The sequence below is a fragment of the Gossypium arboreum genome, unplaced genomic scaffold, assembly GCF_025698485.1.
Source record: "Gossypium arboreum isolate Shixiya-1 unplaced genomic scaffold, ASM2569848v2 Contig00304, whole genome shotgun sequence".
Lineage (NCBI taxonomy): Eukaryota > Viridiplantae > Streptophyta > Magnoliopsida > Malvales > Malvaceae > Gossypium > Gossypium arboreum.
Window position 1 is genome coordinate 1 of NW_026440420.1, and position 14,526 is coordinate 14,526.

Genomic DNA, 14,526 nt, shown 5'->3' on the forward strand with positions numbered 1-14,526 from the left:
TGTGGCCAACCTTTGCAAGCAGACCGCATTGGGAAGAACTAAGTATAGACAAGTTTTGCAAGATCATTCATTTTGATTATTTTGTTTCAATGTAACTTAGTTTAGTTACTTTGTAACTTGTTGTCAAAGTTAGTAGGATTTGTCTTTAATTTGAAGTTGATGTAGTAGCTGATATGTCACTTACTTGTTTTGTAATTCAAATTTGTATTAGTAAATTAGTGGGAGTAGTTAAATCATTAGGTAATAGTCTTTTGACTTGAAAACTTTGTATTAGTCTTCATTATCAATGAATGAAGTGTGCTGCTGATTATTCATCCAAGTTTTTGCTCAAGTTCATTTTCACTTTTGTTCTCGGTTTCATTTTAGTTCTTAAGCAAATTCATGGTTGTTTGTGTGTTGCTGCAGACTTTGTTCCAACAGAAAGGATAGAAGAGATGGAGGCAAGAATCAAGAAACTCGAAGTAAATAATTTAAAAAAAAACACTTTTTATATTTAAAAAAAAAACCCAAAGCAAAAATAAAATCCACTTGAATTAGTGAAACACATTAATAGTAATTTTGAATTAGCAATATCCCTTCATTTTACTAAAACTCAGCTATTCTTTGCGAGTTTATTCAACTGCATGTCAAAATGTATCAAAAAGTACAACGCAAATATATTAACTGAGCAAGTTTATGTACAATGCCCTTCATAAATATATACGAGGATTCTCCTACAATCAATTGAATCACAAAAATAAGCACAATTTAATGCACAATTAACGTGCAAATTTTTGTGTGAGCATGAAGAATATAATCCTAACGAACATATATGTCTCAACTTCGACTCCACAGATTCTTCAGTCCTAGGTTCTTAAATAAACTATAAGTTTCTCCATAGTACATCGGAGGTCAAACTTGTCACATTGCTGCTCATTTATTCTTATTTTTTATCATTGAGTACAAAATCTTTTTTATAAATTAGGCTTGTTTTTAAAAGGTAATTTATGTAATTTTAGCTCTTACCATTATTGAGGGGTTTCTACTTCAGGTTCACAAAGTGTGCCTCTATTAGGCTATATTCTAACTTAAAATGAAGACCACCAATTCTGAATTAAATAATTCTCATTCTCAGATTGGTTTCCTTTGCCTTTTTAACTATGCTTCCTCCGAAGGGGGTTTTAACTCAATCAGCTCAAGCAGTTGACCATATCTTCGCTAATTGTTTAGAAGACCATGCCTGCAACTTTTTTCACTTCTCTAATTATTTCAACCAGGCATTGAAAGCTAAATTGGCGAAAAATAGTGGATGACTTCAACGAGTCTTCTTTTAGCTTATTTGATTTGATAAAACGGTTAGTTAATTGTCTGCCATATTTATTCACCAAATTGAATGTTCAGTGTTCATCTGCATTTTCTGAATATGTTCTTCTGGTAATTCTCTTATTGTGTTGGAGTGTATTTTGGCACTTGGAACATAGTTGTAGATATGTTTTTTTATTCCTTGATTTTCTTTTACAGGCATTTGGAAGAAATATTGGTGAGAAAATTCTCATCGAGTATCTCTTTCAAAACACTCTGCTGCTCTTAACACTTTCCATTTTGTTGTTCAATCTAAGCTGAAACTCTAATGATTAGCATTCTAATGCTCTTATAAACGGACTATATAGGGAACTTCAAAGGATGCTTTATGGGAGCAAGTTGAGGATTCATTCAGCTATGGAAAAAGAGGAGCATCAAGATTCAAAAACAGTGGTCCCACCCACCCTATGACCCTCATCCACTTATTACAATTCAATGTCGCAAAGCCTCACTTTGATTACATTTCCACCTAACCATAGTTGCATTTGCTTTAGCATTATGGGTTAAGTAGTGCTCCTATTTGCTTTCTTCTCAACTCCAATGAAGGGGTGGAGCACTTCAACTCGCAACTAATTCATACAGGTTTAATTTAATCTTAAGATATGTGTTTGAAGTAGATAAACCAAACTACATCCTAATACTGCATCACACAATCCTTAATAATAACATTATTTATTTTTCAGGGTATTTCTTTTATTACATGCTAAAGAAATTAAGTATTATTGATATAAATATTCATTCAAGGATTGAATTATTTGTTAATGGTAACGAATTTAACTCGATTCATTTCTGGTATTATTTTATCGTTGACTTGATTCAATTATTATTTAATTAATAAAAATACATTATTTATCTATTTTTAAAGTATAAATATTATTTTGAAAATAACTTTTTAATATATTTAAACAATAAAATTGATTTTTCCCAAACCTCATTTCGATTTATAGAAAGCCTGTTATTGATTTTTGCACGACACCATTAGGGATATTCATTTTGGTGTTGTTACAGACACTTTAACCCACTATGGTCTCGTAATATAAAAGAATAATGTAATGATTTATTTAGTCTTTTAATTTTATAAAATAAATCATTTTAACATTTCATTTAAGTTTTTGATTTTTAGCTGTTAAATTTATATTTTTTATTAAATCATCCTAAAATAAATAAAAAATTTCATCCTATTGAGCCCTTAGTAATTTCCCAAAAATCAATAATGCCCTTCTGTTAACAAAAACCATCATGCCATGTCAACAAAATTTTATTAAAAATTATTTGTAATAACAAGGCGCACTAATATAGCATGCCACATAAAAAAATAAAAAATAAAAAAAATTAAAATTAATAAAACATATATATACACATCTAAAATAAACCTGGACAACATATTGTCCAAATTCATTTGATTCTGGACAATTGTTTGTCTCTAGTCATTCTAGAATCTAGACGTATATATCTGTTTTTTTAATTTTAAAATTTTTTTATAATTTTTCTAACATGGTCGGCCATATCAGCTCATCTGACATGTCAGCACCATTTTGCCGTGTGGAGAATTTGAAAGGCTTCACCTTCTCTCCTTTTGCATTTACAGTGATGTTTTCAACCCAAAAACAAAGTAGGACATGTGTGTGGTTGCTATATTGTGTCAATTAATCATTATGTTTTATGGCAATATTAAATTGAACCAAAACTACATTAGGCTTTAAAGTTTATGGAAATAATAACTTGATATATGGGCATTAGATGGCATTGTGAGCGAGATCAGGGTTTAATTGAATGGGAATTAGATTGGCATCGTCCTCATCGTTTTCCTTAAAGGAAAATTGAAATTTCAGAAATGGCAAAGAAATTTCTTCAAAATTCAAAAGCCTCGGTCCCACCCTTAAAGACACTTTGGATCACCCACCTATTTCTTCAATCCACACTGTCTATCATCTTTAATAACAAACATTATGTAGCAACTGTAACTTCACTATCATCCTTGCAATGGTCCTTTCTATTTGGCCATCTTCCATCTTCTTCCCTACAACTCTGAATTGAATATAAATTGTGGTTTTTTTTTTTTTTTTGTTAATTGCACTTGTAAGTTCCGTAAATTAGGGAAAGTGATTGGGATTTTAAAATTATTTTATTGAAGATAAAGATTACTTTGACAAAAAAGAAGAAGAGACCCTATATACTTTGTTAAGGAAAAGAAAAAGAGACCTTAAATGTGCTTTTGGCCGTGGTCCACCCACATGCATTAGGGAAAAAAAAGCGATTGAATAGGTTGATATAATTGAAACCCATGGAGTGTGAACAAGCATTAATCATCATCAAATCTAAATGTAAATATTTGTTTAGAAAAATCGAAAATTAAATTAACCGAATCTCAATAAAAAATACCGATAACCAAACCATCATGATTTAATAATTATAATAATAGAAGTGATTTTACTTAATTGGTTGGACCGATTATTTTGTTATTCACTCTAGGAAGAAATGTAATTGAGTTAGTTTTAAGTCATTTAATTTATCTAAAAAGAAGGTAATTTGAGTTTGATTGACCGATCTAGTATGAAAGCTAATCATAAATTAGTAGAACTTGAAGTGATAGGCATATAACAATTAACAAAATAGGTTACAATTAGTATATTTATCACATTCGTATTAAGTTTGGTTTAACTCGAAATATGAGCTTGAAATTTTGTCTAAATATGTCTATATTTTTCAAAAGACTAACTTAAGTCTATTTTACGCTTGTCAATGTTATTTTTAAATTTTAATATATATATATATATATATATATTTATATTACATTATATTAATATTTAATAATTTTAAACATTTTTATTTATAGAATTTTTTATATAGTCATCTTAATATTATTTAATGTTTAAATTAGGGTAGTATTATATATTTAATATAGATTTATTTTAATGTATTCTAAATTACATAATATATAAAAATAACATAATATAAAGTACTATAAACTTAAAAGGCAGAGCCGAGCTTAGATCTTGAATGTTCAAGCCTGAACCCAACTTATATTTTAAACGGGTTTAATTTTTTTATCAAAACTCATTTTTTGGGTCTAATATTTTTATTAAAATCCTCTCAAGTTTTGAGTGGTATTCGAGTCTAGACGAATAACCCAAATTATTAGCAGGTCTTATTGAGCTGGTGACAAAGTTGTGGGAAATATAGTATTTTGATCTTTAATTAAATTTACTTAAAAGCAAGAAAAAAAGAAGAGCATCAAAATTCAAAAGCAAAGGTCCCATCATTTCCATTATTCCTTTCCCATTGAAAAAAGAAAAACGAAAAGCAGCTTCTGTTTCTGTATTCAGTGACTTCCAACTCATTGCTTCATGGTCTGAATTATTACATGGTTTAAGGATATTGTGCCAATTTCTTCAACTTTCACCAATTTTGCAGATTCCATTTCCGTTTCTTTCTTTTTGTTCCCTGAGTTTCCATTTTGGATTTGTTCATTTCTCGTCACCTTATTTCTCATAATTCCACCATGTCTGTCATTGGAGGCTGCTCTTTCTGTGTTTTGGAGCTGTTGGGGGCAAGTTGCTCGACTCTGCGCTCAACTTTGTCGCTGATCATAAGCAACTCCACCCGCAGCTCAAGCAGTGGCAGTCCATATTGCCTGATATCCAAGCAGTGTTGGACGATGCAGAGGAGAAACAGATCAAGAACGAGGGCGTGAAGAAATGGTTGGAGGATCTCCAGGACTTGGCTTACGATGTGGATGACATCTTGGATGAGTTCGCTTATGAAGAGTTACGTCTCAAGCTCAACAAATCGCAAGCTCAAGCCAGCACTAGCAAGGTACGGAAACTCATTCCTACCTGCTGTACCACTAGTAATTTCACTCCACTTCTTTCCTGTTTAAGAATTCCATGATTCCCAAGGTGAAAGAGATCACTGATACACTGAATAGTTTGACTACTCGAAGAAGTAGTTTGGGGTTGAGTGACCTCTTGTCTCAAGCTCCAACCTCCAAGGGAAAGCAACAAAGGCTGCAACCAACTTCCGTACTGGATGGAGTTGTGGAGTATGTTGGTAGACACAAGGAGAAGACAGAAATGATTGAGTTGCTCAAAGGTAATAACTCCAATGGAGTTTCAGTCCTTTCCATCGTGGGCATGGGAGGGATGGGTAAAACAACTCTTGCTCAGCTTGTTTACAATGACGCCACCATCAACGAGTCTTTTGATCTCAAGGCCTGGGTATGCGTTTCTGATAATTTTGATGCAATTGCTATAACAAAGGCAATTTTACAGTCCATCACTTCTGAGTCATGTGATTACAGTAACTTGGATTTACTTCAAGTTAAGTTGAAGGAGAAATTGTCGGGTAAAAGATTCTTGCTTGTTTTAGATGACATTTGGAACGAGAATTATAATGATTGGACCATCTTACGGTCTCCGTTTGGAGCAGGGACCACTATCATTGTAACCACTCGTCTTCAAATTGTTTCATCTATTGTGGATCCGCTCAAAGCTTTTCATTTGGATAAGCTATCGGATGATGATTGTTTATCCATATTTACACAGCATGCATTAAAAGCAAGAAATTTCGATGGACATCCCCAGTTCAAAGAAATTGGAGAGAAAATTATTAGAAGGTGCAATGGCTTACCTTTGGCTGCAAAAGCTATTGGAAGCTTGCTACGCACAGTTAAATATCATGGAGAATGGGGAAGAATATATGAGAGTGAGATATGGAACTTACCAGAAGAGCAGTGTGGCATAATTCCAGCTTTGCGATTAAGCTACCATCATCTTCCGTCATACTTGAAACGATGTTTTGCATATTGCTCCATACTTCCTAAAGACTATGAATTTGAAGAAGAAGAAATTATCTTGTTATGGAGAGCGGAAGGTCTCTTGCAACAAAAAGCTATGCCTCAAGTTAAAGATATTGGAAATCAATATTTTCAAGATCTAGTGTCGAGGTCATTTTTTCAGATATCCAGTAAAGATGAGTCCCGATTTGTAATGCATGACCTTATCAATGATTTAGCTCAAGTAGTTGCAGGAGACATATGCTCCAAACTGGAGGGTGATATGCAACAAAAGTTCTCAAATCGCACTCGACATTCTTCTTATATTGTCAGTAGATATGACACAGTGAAGAAGTTCGAAGCATTTGATCAAGTGAAATCATTACGTACTTTTCTACCTTTACAGTTGTCACGTTATTGGAAGCTTTATTTAACTAATGTTGTTTTGGTTGATTTGTTGCCAAAACTTGGCTACTTAAGGGTGCTTTCTTTGAGTGGGTATAAAATCACTGAGTTGCCTGATGTTTTTGAAAATTTAAAACATCTTCGCTACTTAAATTTTTCTCACACCCAAATCAAATGCCTACCTGATTCTTTGTGCACTCTTTATCATTTGGAAACTTTATTACTAAAAAGTTGTTCCAAACTTCAAAGGTTACCTTCAAATATGGGAAATCTTGTGAACTTGCATTATCTTGATATCAGAGGTGCCTACTTAATAGAAAGGTTTCCTTTTAGAATTGATAAGCTAACGAATCTTCAAAGGTTATCAAATTTTATCATAGGGGAAGGTGATGGACATAGTATCAGAGAATTGAAATATTTGTCAAACCTCAAAGGTGATTTTTGTCTTTCTAGGTTGGAGAATGTTAATGTTGAAGATGCAGGGGAAGCCAAGTTAAATGAGAAGCAGGGAATTGATCGATTGGTATTGAAATGGAGTTGGGACTTTAAGAAAGATACAAGGAAAAAAGAGGTTGAAGAATGGGTGTTAGACTCTCTTCATCCTTCTAAAAAGCTTGAGCAACTCGTCATTGAGAATTATGGTGGTGCAAAATTCTCTACTTGGATTGCAGATCCTTCCTTCAAAAATATGTTGTCATTGGAGCTTCACGACTGTAAAAATTGCAAATCTCTACCATCGATTGGAAGGTTGTTGTTGTTAAAAGATCTTTCAATTAGTGGTTTGGATCAAGTACACAAGATTGGTGCTGAGTTGTTTGGAGAAAATCAATCAAATGCTTTTGCATCATTAGAGTCTCTGCGTTTTGGCAATATGCTGAATTGGAAGGAGTGGGACCTATGTGAAGATGATGAGGAAGTATCGAAATTCCCCAGCCTTCGTTTTCTTTCAATCAGAGAATGTCCTCTATTGCTGGGAAGGTTGCCAATCATCCTTCAATCCTTGCAGAAGCTTGAAATCTATGAGTGTAAGAGACTGGTAGTTTCAATTTCAAGTTTTCCCTTGCTGCGTAAATTAAGTGTTGAAGGGTGTGAAGAATTGGTGGATGAAGGTTCTTTGTCTGTACAGATGGTTACCTCTTTGAAACATGTCTTTCTTTCAAATATTTCAAAATTTTATATTTCAGCAGAGAGGATAATGTTGAGATTTGCAAAGTCCGAAACATTCAAGATCTCTGGTTGGAAGGAGTCGGGATCTTTGTCCCAAAATGGGTTCAGCTTAGTTGGGCATCGTTTCATTAGTATTAAGGATTGTCCCCAATTGGTCTCTTTGGAAACAGAGGAGGAGAGATTGCAACTTGACAAGATTCCAGGTGTTGAATCTCTGATAATAGTGGATTGTGAAAGGCTCAATAGACTACCAGATGCCATACATGCTTTCCCATTCATTACAAGAGTAGAACTTGTAAAGTGTCCACGCTTGGTTTGTTTTGCAGAGAGTAACTTTCCTCCTGCTTTAAAAGAGCTGAGGATTGGGAATTGCGTGAATTTGCAATATTTGGTTGATGAAAAAGAAAATAATAATAAGAGTATCAGTAGCAACACTTATCTTCTTGAGCGCTTAGATATAATATACTGTCCATCTCTAATATGGTTATCATCAAGGGGCGACATATGCAATCGGCTTCAACATCTGGATATTAGGAACTGTTCAAAGCTAACTAGCTTATTTTTAAATGCCAAGTTACCCGTAATGCTTAAACAGCTTCTTATTTGGAATTGTCCGGTGTTGGAATGCATAGCCCAAGACTTCCTTGAAACCACTGATCTCGAAAGCATTCTAATTAGGGGTGCTGACAAAATTAAATCATTACCACGGGGATTCGACAAGCTCAGTCATCTTCAGGAGATTCGATTATCTAGGTGTCCAAATCTGGTTTCATTTGAAGAAAGTGGGTTGCCCGCCACAAATCTCAGAGTTTTCTTAATTAGTAATTGTGAAAATTTTGGAGCCCTTCCCAAGTGCATCAACTTCACCTCCCTTCGACAATTAGCGGTGTCGAAGTGTTCGGCTGACATATCCTTTCCAGAAGAGGGTTTCCCTACCAACCTTACATCACTTCAAATCTCAAACGCACCTAAAATTTATCCATCACTTGTTCAATGGGGATTTAACAGACTCACCTCTCTTCAACAACTCAAAATCAGAGGTGGAGGATGCTCAAATGTGGTGTCGTTTCCAGAAGAAGGGATACGAAAGACGCTGCCTCCTTCTCTAACATCTATTTCCATTGAAAATTTTGAGAATTTGGAGTTCATATGCTCCAAGGGCTTTCGATACCTCACCTCTCTTCAAGAATTGCGAATCTATGATTGTCCTAAGCTCACATCTCTTCCGGAAAAGATATGCTTCTCTCGCTTGAGCACCTACATATTTCAAGTGCCCATTGCTAGAAGAAGGGTGCAGTAGGGGTAGAGGACGAGAGTGGTCCAAGATTGCCCACATACCTTTTGTTAAAATTGATATTAAAACAGTCATCCCGAGGGAAATAGATTGAAATTTAAGCAGCAAAATCTGGCATCGATTTCTCCACACTCAAACCACAGGTGTGAAACGCATTTTAAACATTTATCAATTTCATACCTTTTATATATATATATATCTGATTGTTCTCATGAACAACTTGATAATAGAAATCAGTCTTATATATTTTGTATTCAATTTTGCAGGCATTAAAGGCTAAACCGGCGAAAAATAGAGAGACCTTCAATTTCAAGTGATGGTTTGTTGCTCTTTGTGGATAGATTTCTGTTATTGCATAAGGATATCAATGCCAAGTGCCAACAGATTTCGTCATCACTGTAGACATGGTACTGATGTTTGCAGGATTAATGGAGGGATACAGTACACGTTACAACATGGCATTAGAGAGCTTAATTTAACAATAACACAACAGAGTTCACTGAGCTGCAATTTGGGGTTTCACTTGTAAGTCACGGGTCACATTGAGATTATTCATCCTTGGAACTTCCCAAAAATTGTTCTGTCCAATCTCAAAGATGTCCCGTCTTAGTTTTCCGAATTTCTCAGACCATGAATCGATTCAGAGGCTGCATCACTTCACTTGATGAGGAATTGCTTCTTTGATCATGTGGATTGAGCGACATAAACAAACTCACTGTGTAAGTGATTGACTATGTGACTTTATTTATTCCGCTTTTACTTAGAGGTACAAAAATACTTTATTTTCTAGCCAAAAATAGCAGTGACTAAGTGACTCACTATATCTTGACTCTCTAGCTTTTGACTTTGAGGTTTGAGTTAAATGAATCAAATTTTATATATATACTGTAGCAGTTTGGAACTAGTTTCATTGCAGCTCTCTTTTAATGTTGCTTTTCAGCTTTCCGGTCCGGTAGATTGGCATATTTTCTATCAATCTTTTATGAATTTCCCCGCTTTGAAAGGCTTCAACTGTGATGTTATCAATGTTTATCATAGTATATGGAGAATTTGTTCTTCTGACATTCCTTTCCTGTGTTGGAGCATATTTTGGTGCTTGGTACATAGTTGTAGCTGAGGAGCCAAATATGTTATTTATTTAGCCTTGTACTTTCATGCAGCTCTGGAAACCATGAAATTGGTGGCAGATAAAAGGCCAAATGGTACCACTGGGGAGGTGTACGTACCTTCGGGTGATAAACCCTTGAATGGTGGGCATCCCAAGAGGGCAATACCAGCTTATGGGCTCAACAATGGCACAACGTGGTTAGTTTGGTTTCTAATGCTTTTAGTATCATCTATCTCTATCTACACAAATCATGAACCTGTCTTAGGTCTCCATTGATGACTGATACGAGGCTAGGATGTTTTAAATAAAGTATTGCTTTTGAAAATTTTGAGATTGAAAACAAAAATGTTGGTCAATTGCTCTAAGTTTGTAGGTAGTTATTGTGGCGAGGTATTTTATTTGATGTAATTCTAGTGTAATCTCTATTTTTTAATAGCGAATTTCATTTTTAGTTCTGCCCGTGGATGTAAGGAATATTCTCGAACCACGTAATTCATCGTGTTCACTTTCTCTACTTTTATTTTTGTATTTCAATTTATTAAATTTTTTCTCAATCCAAAACATTAATTATTAATAAAACAACCATAGTAGTGTATAACGAATCATAAAAATTCAAATAACCATATATATCCTAATGATTACACTCAAATATCAACACAGATCAAAAGCATCAAAGCAAAATACTCAAAGAAAAAAAGCATCAAACATTATAGCCACCGAAATACTATCTCAACACGATTTTACCCATTTCTTTTCAAACAAATTTGCCACATAATTCCTTTCAAGATAGCCAGTACTACACTGGTAGACGCATCACTTTTCTCTTAGAATTAATCGTCTGGTACCAGTCTATTTTGATATATTATTTCAAATTTATCGATATTTTAAAAATATATAATATATGCATATAAATAAATATACAAATATCAAATAAATGATTTTGAATAAATTTCAAATGTAAAATATTCCATTTAAGAAAACAATTGTTATATATAAACATTACTTATATTTTTTTCTCTCAAAAAAGAATCTTTTACAATCCCTAAATTTTTGCTTTATTTTCTTTGATATGTTTGTTGTTATAAAAACCTTTGGTTTTTCAGTGGTCTATATATATTATAGATGATTTTTATAATCGAAATCTGGGTTTTAAAATTTTTAATTTTAGCAATTTTTTTTTGTAACCATGAAAGTAAGATGACCTATAAATTGATTGATTTCCATTATTTTTCTTTTCTTAATAATTAGATAGTTAGTAGTTTGGGTATTAGTATCAATTGTTATGTATCATTTTAATATTGAACTAGTATAAAGTAGTTTAAATTTCATTTCAATTAACATTTCATCGTGTTTTGTTTTATTTCCGTTAATATCAATTTATATCAATGTGTATTAGTTTGTAATGATCGATAAAATTTATATATATTTGTTTTCTGGATGATTATTTTTGAGAACTGGTTTTATTTAATTTTATTTTAATCTTTTAAGCATGAAAGTAAGTTGAGTTATAATTTAATTGATTTTCATTTTTTTTCCGTTTTGTAGCGTGGTAGTCAGTAGTTTCGATTCTCGTTGCATCGATTTTACAGATCTTTTGATATTGTACTAGAATAAAATAATTTAAGTTTCGCTTCAAATAAAATTTTATCGTATTTTGATTCATTTCAATTAATATCGGCTTATATTAGTGAATATTGATTCCTATAAAGGAATTTTAACATTTTCTTCTTCTTTTTAAACTATTTTTATATAATTGCTTTTGAAAATAATATATAATCATTCATTAAATCATTGAGCTTAAAATTTATATTTGCATATAAATAAATATAGTATAACTAAGGAATATTTGCAAGTATATATAATCTATATGAAAAATATTTTAAAAAAAAGAAAAATATGAAATTGTATACTAAAACACAACAATACAGACTAATATTAAAACAAAATATACATAAATAGTTACGATAAGCTAAGAATAACTTGCCATGAATTTGGTCGACTCAAGTCCAAACAATGTAGGTTAAAATATGTTCAAAAAAAACCCTAAACCCTAATAATGAATTAGAAATTTATTTTAATTTCTAAAATATGAAAATTTATGAATGTGAAAGTTTATTTTTATTTATTTTTAAATTTAAAAAATATGACATTTTATGAATGTAGCATGGAACACACTCTTTCAAGATACAACAAAGGAATGGAAGAGGATCATTCTCAAGAACACCCTTTAGCAATAAGCTGAGGTACAATTGTGTGTATATATATATTTTGTTCTTGATGTCAACTAAGTTAAGACTCGATCGATAATAATAATTACATTTCTAATATTGTTTTTTTTTTGTTAAATAAGCGAAGTTGCTAGGAATTGAGGCAAAGGCGGAGCCAAGGGGATGGCAAGGGCCCCGGTCCCCTAAATTGGAAAATTTCACCTTTAGTCCTTTTATAATTTAAATTTTTAAATTTGTATATGGTAAAATTACACTTGGATCCTCTCAAGAATGAGAAAATTTGATTTAATCCTTTAAAAATTATAAAGATATAAGTTATTAAAATGATAAAATTTTACTTTTGCTATCATAAAATATACAACTTTATTTTGACCTCCTTCAAAATTTTTGGCTCCTTACTTGTATTGGAACGAACACCATGAAAGAGGAGTATTTAAGGCTACAAACATACATGTATGTCAATTTCAATTCTAGTTTTTGTTATTTATACTATATTTAATTATCTAATTGAGTTGGAGTTAGGAGTTTAACTAAAGATCAATTTAGTTGAAAAATAACTTAAAAAGGGTTTTTATTTAAAAGGTAACAAATAATATTATGATAATACTCTAAACGACATATTTCAATTGCATGATTATTTTGAGTATAATCCTACTAATTTGGATTATTTTGTGGTTTTTATCTTTTAGCGACTAAATTGGAGGAGAGGAAATTTAAAGGAAAAAGTGCAAATTTGAAGATATAATGGGCTAACATGCAAAGAAAGAGGGAAGTGGTGCCAAAAATGCAAACATGGAAGACCCAAGGACTAAAATGCAAAAGAAGAGATTTTATAGCACAAGACTCTATTTTAATTTCAATTATATTAGGATAATTATTAAGGATTTTTATTTAGATTTAATTTTAGGATTTATTTTTATTTATCTTTAATTATCTTTATTTATTTGTATTTATCTTTTAGAATTCCATTAGGAATAGACTAGGTTTTCTAGTACTATAAATAGGGATGGAGTGACACATATTTGACATCTCTTTTCCTGTAAACACTCCCTCTCCCAAAAACTCTCTTTTGTTCTCTCCATATTTTCTTCAATAAAAATCTCATTTTTATTATATTTATTTCTTTCCCAAAAATCATGAGCCACTAAACCCATTTAGCGAAGGTTGTCAAAATTCTCCAAAAGGTTCATGAGGCTTAGAACTGACTTAGCCTTCTTAATAGGGTGTTTATCGCTTCTCCGCATTACTGGCCGACGCCTTCCGTCCATGTCCCTTAAAGGTGATCTTTTCAACTTGTGCAAGGAACGGCCACTTTGTACGTTTTCGGAAGGTTGCATAGTCGGTTCGTTGGCTTTTGCGTCGAGGTTGGCGAATCCAAGAGACAAAACAACGTGGTATTCGCTGTTGGGAAGTGATGATCTAGCGAAAATAGTCCCACAAAAGCGATTATTGGCTAGAGTCGAACTCGTCAAATTTTAAGTCTAAATCTTTGGAGCTGGTGGTCGTAGGCATCCTCTTCCACTATAATGGATTATCATGCTCGAGAAGGGTTACTTAAAAGCCAATGATTGAACCCAAGACGGAACGAAATAATCGGAGGTTGGAATCTCGCCACATAAGAAACTTTCTCTTTTCCCAACTCAGTAATGACCCAAAATTCACGAGCACCGAAAAAGTACATTATCGACCTCCGTCTTAGTAAATCGAGTTCAAATAATTACTAGAAATATTTATGAGTCTAGCGATGTGTTTAATTAGGTTTAAATTAGGTGAATTTAGCTTAATTTAGAGTAATTAGTAAAAATGACTAAATTGAATAAAGGATGAAAGTTAAATTGTAGATTAAAAGAAAATGAAGAGGACCAAAATGGTAATTATGCTATTTGTCCTAAGTGAGTGACATAAGCATAAAAATCTGATATTTTTATGTGTTAAAATATATATTAAATTATTATTATTAAAAGTAAAGTAAATAGAAAGAAAATAAAGTAAAGAACAAAGAAAAGAAGCAGAATAGGAACAAAAGCGGGGAAGGAAAGAAAGAAAAAGAAAGAAAAGAAAAATAGAGAATTAGGGTTTGAAGGTTTGAAAGTTTAATAGGTAAGTTAATTTAGTCCTTTTTACTTAATTTTAATGTTTTAAAAGCTTTAGAACAAAGTTTTGATGAAATTAAATTAATATTTTGAAAGTTATTAGAATTCTAAATATT

General features: G+C 32.3%; 1 protein-coding gene across 2 annotated transcripts; it reads left to right on the forward strand.

Moving 5' to 3' along the window:
* The first annotated feature begins 4,570 nt into the window (after positions 1-4,570).
* On the forward strand, positions 4,571-10,603 carry LOC128279245 (putative disease resistance RPP13-like protein 1). Of its 2 annotated transcripts, XM_053024951.1 has the most exons (4): positions 4,577-9,124; positions 9,248-9,506; positions 9,609-9,700; positions 10,142-10,603. In XM_053024951.1, exon 1 carries the CDS (start codon positions 5,229-5,231, stop codon positions 8,985-8,987), a length of 3,759 nt encoding a protein of 1,252 aa, XP_052880911.1. In that variant the 5' UTR covers positions 4,577-5,228; the 3' UTR covers positions 8,988-9,124; positions 9,248-9,506; positions 9,609-9,700; positions 10,142-10,603. The 2 variants fall into 2 exon arrangements, with proteins under 2 accessions (XP_052880910.1, XP_052880911.1); XM_053024950.1 differs by having other exon boundaries at positions 4,571-9,124; positions 9,248-9,700.
* Positions 10,604-14,526: the final 3,923 nt, after the last annotated feature.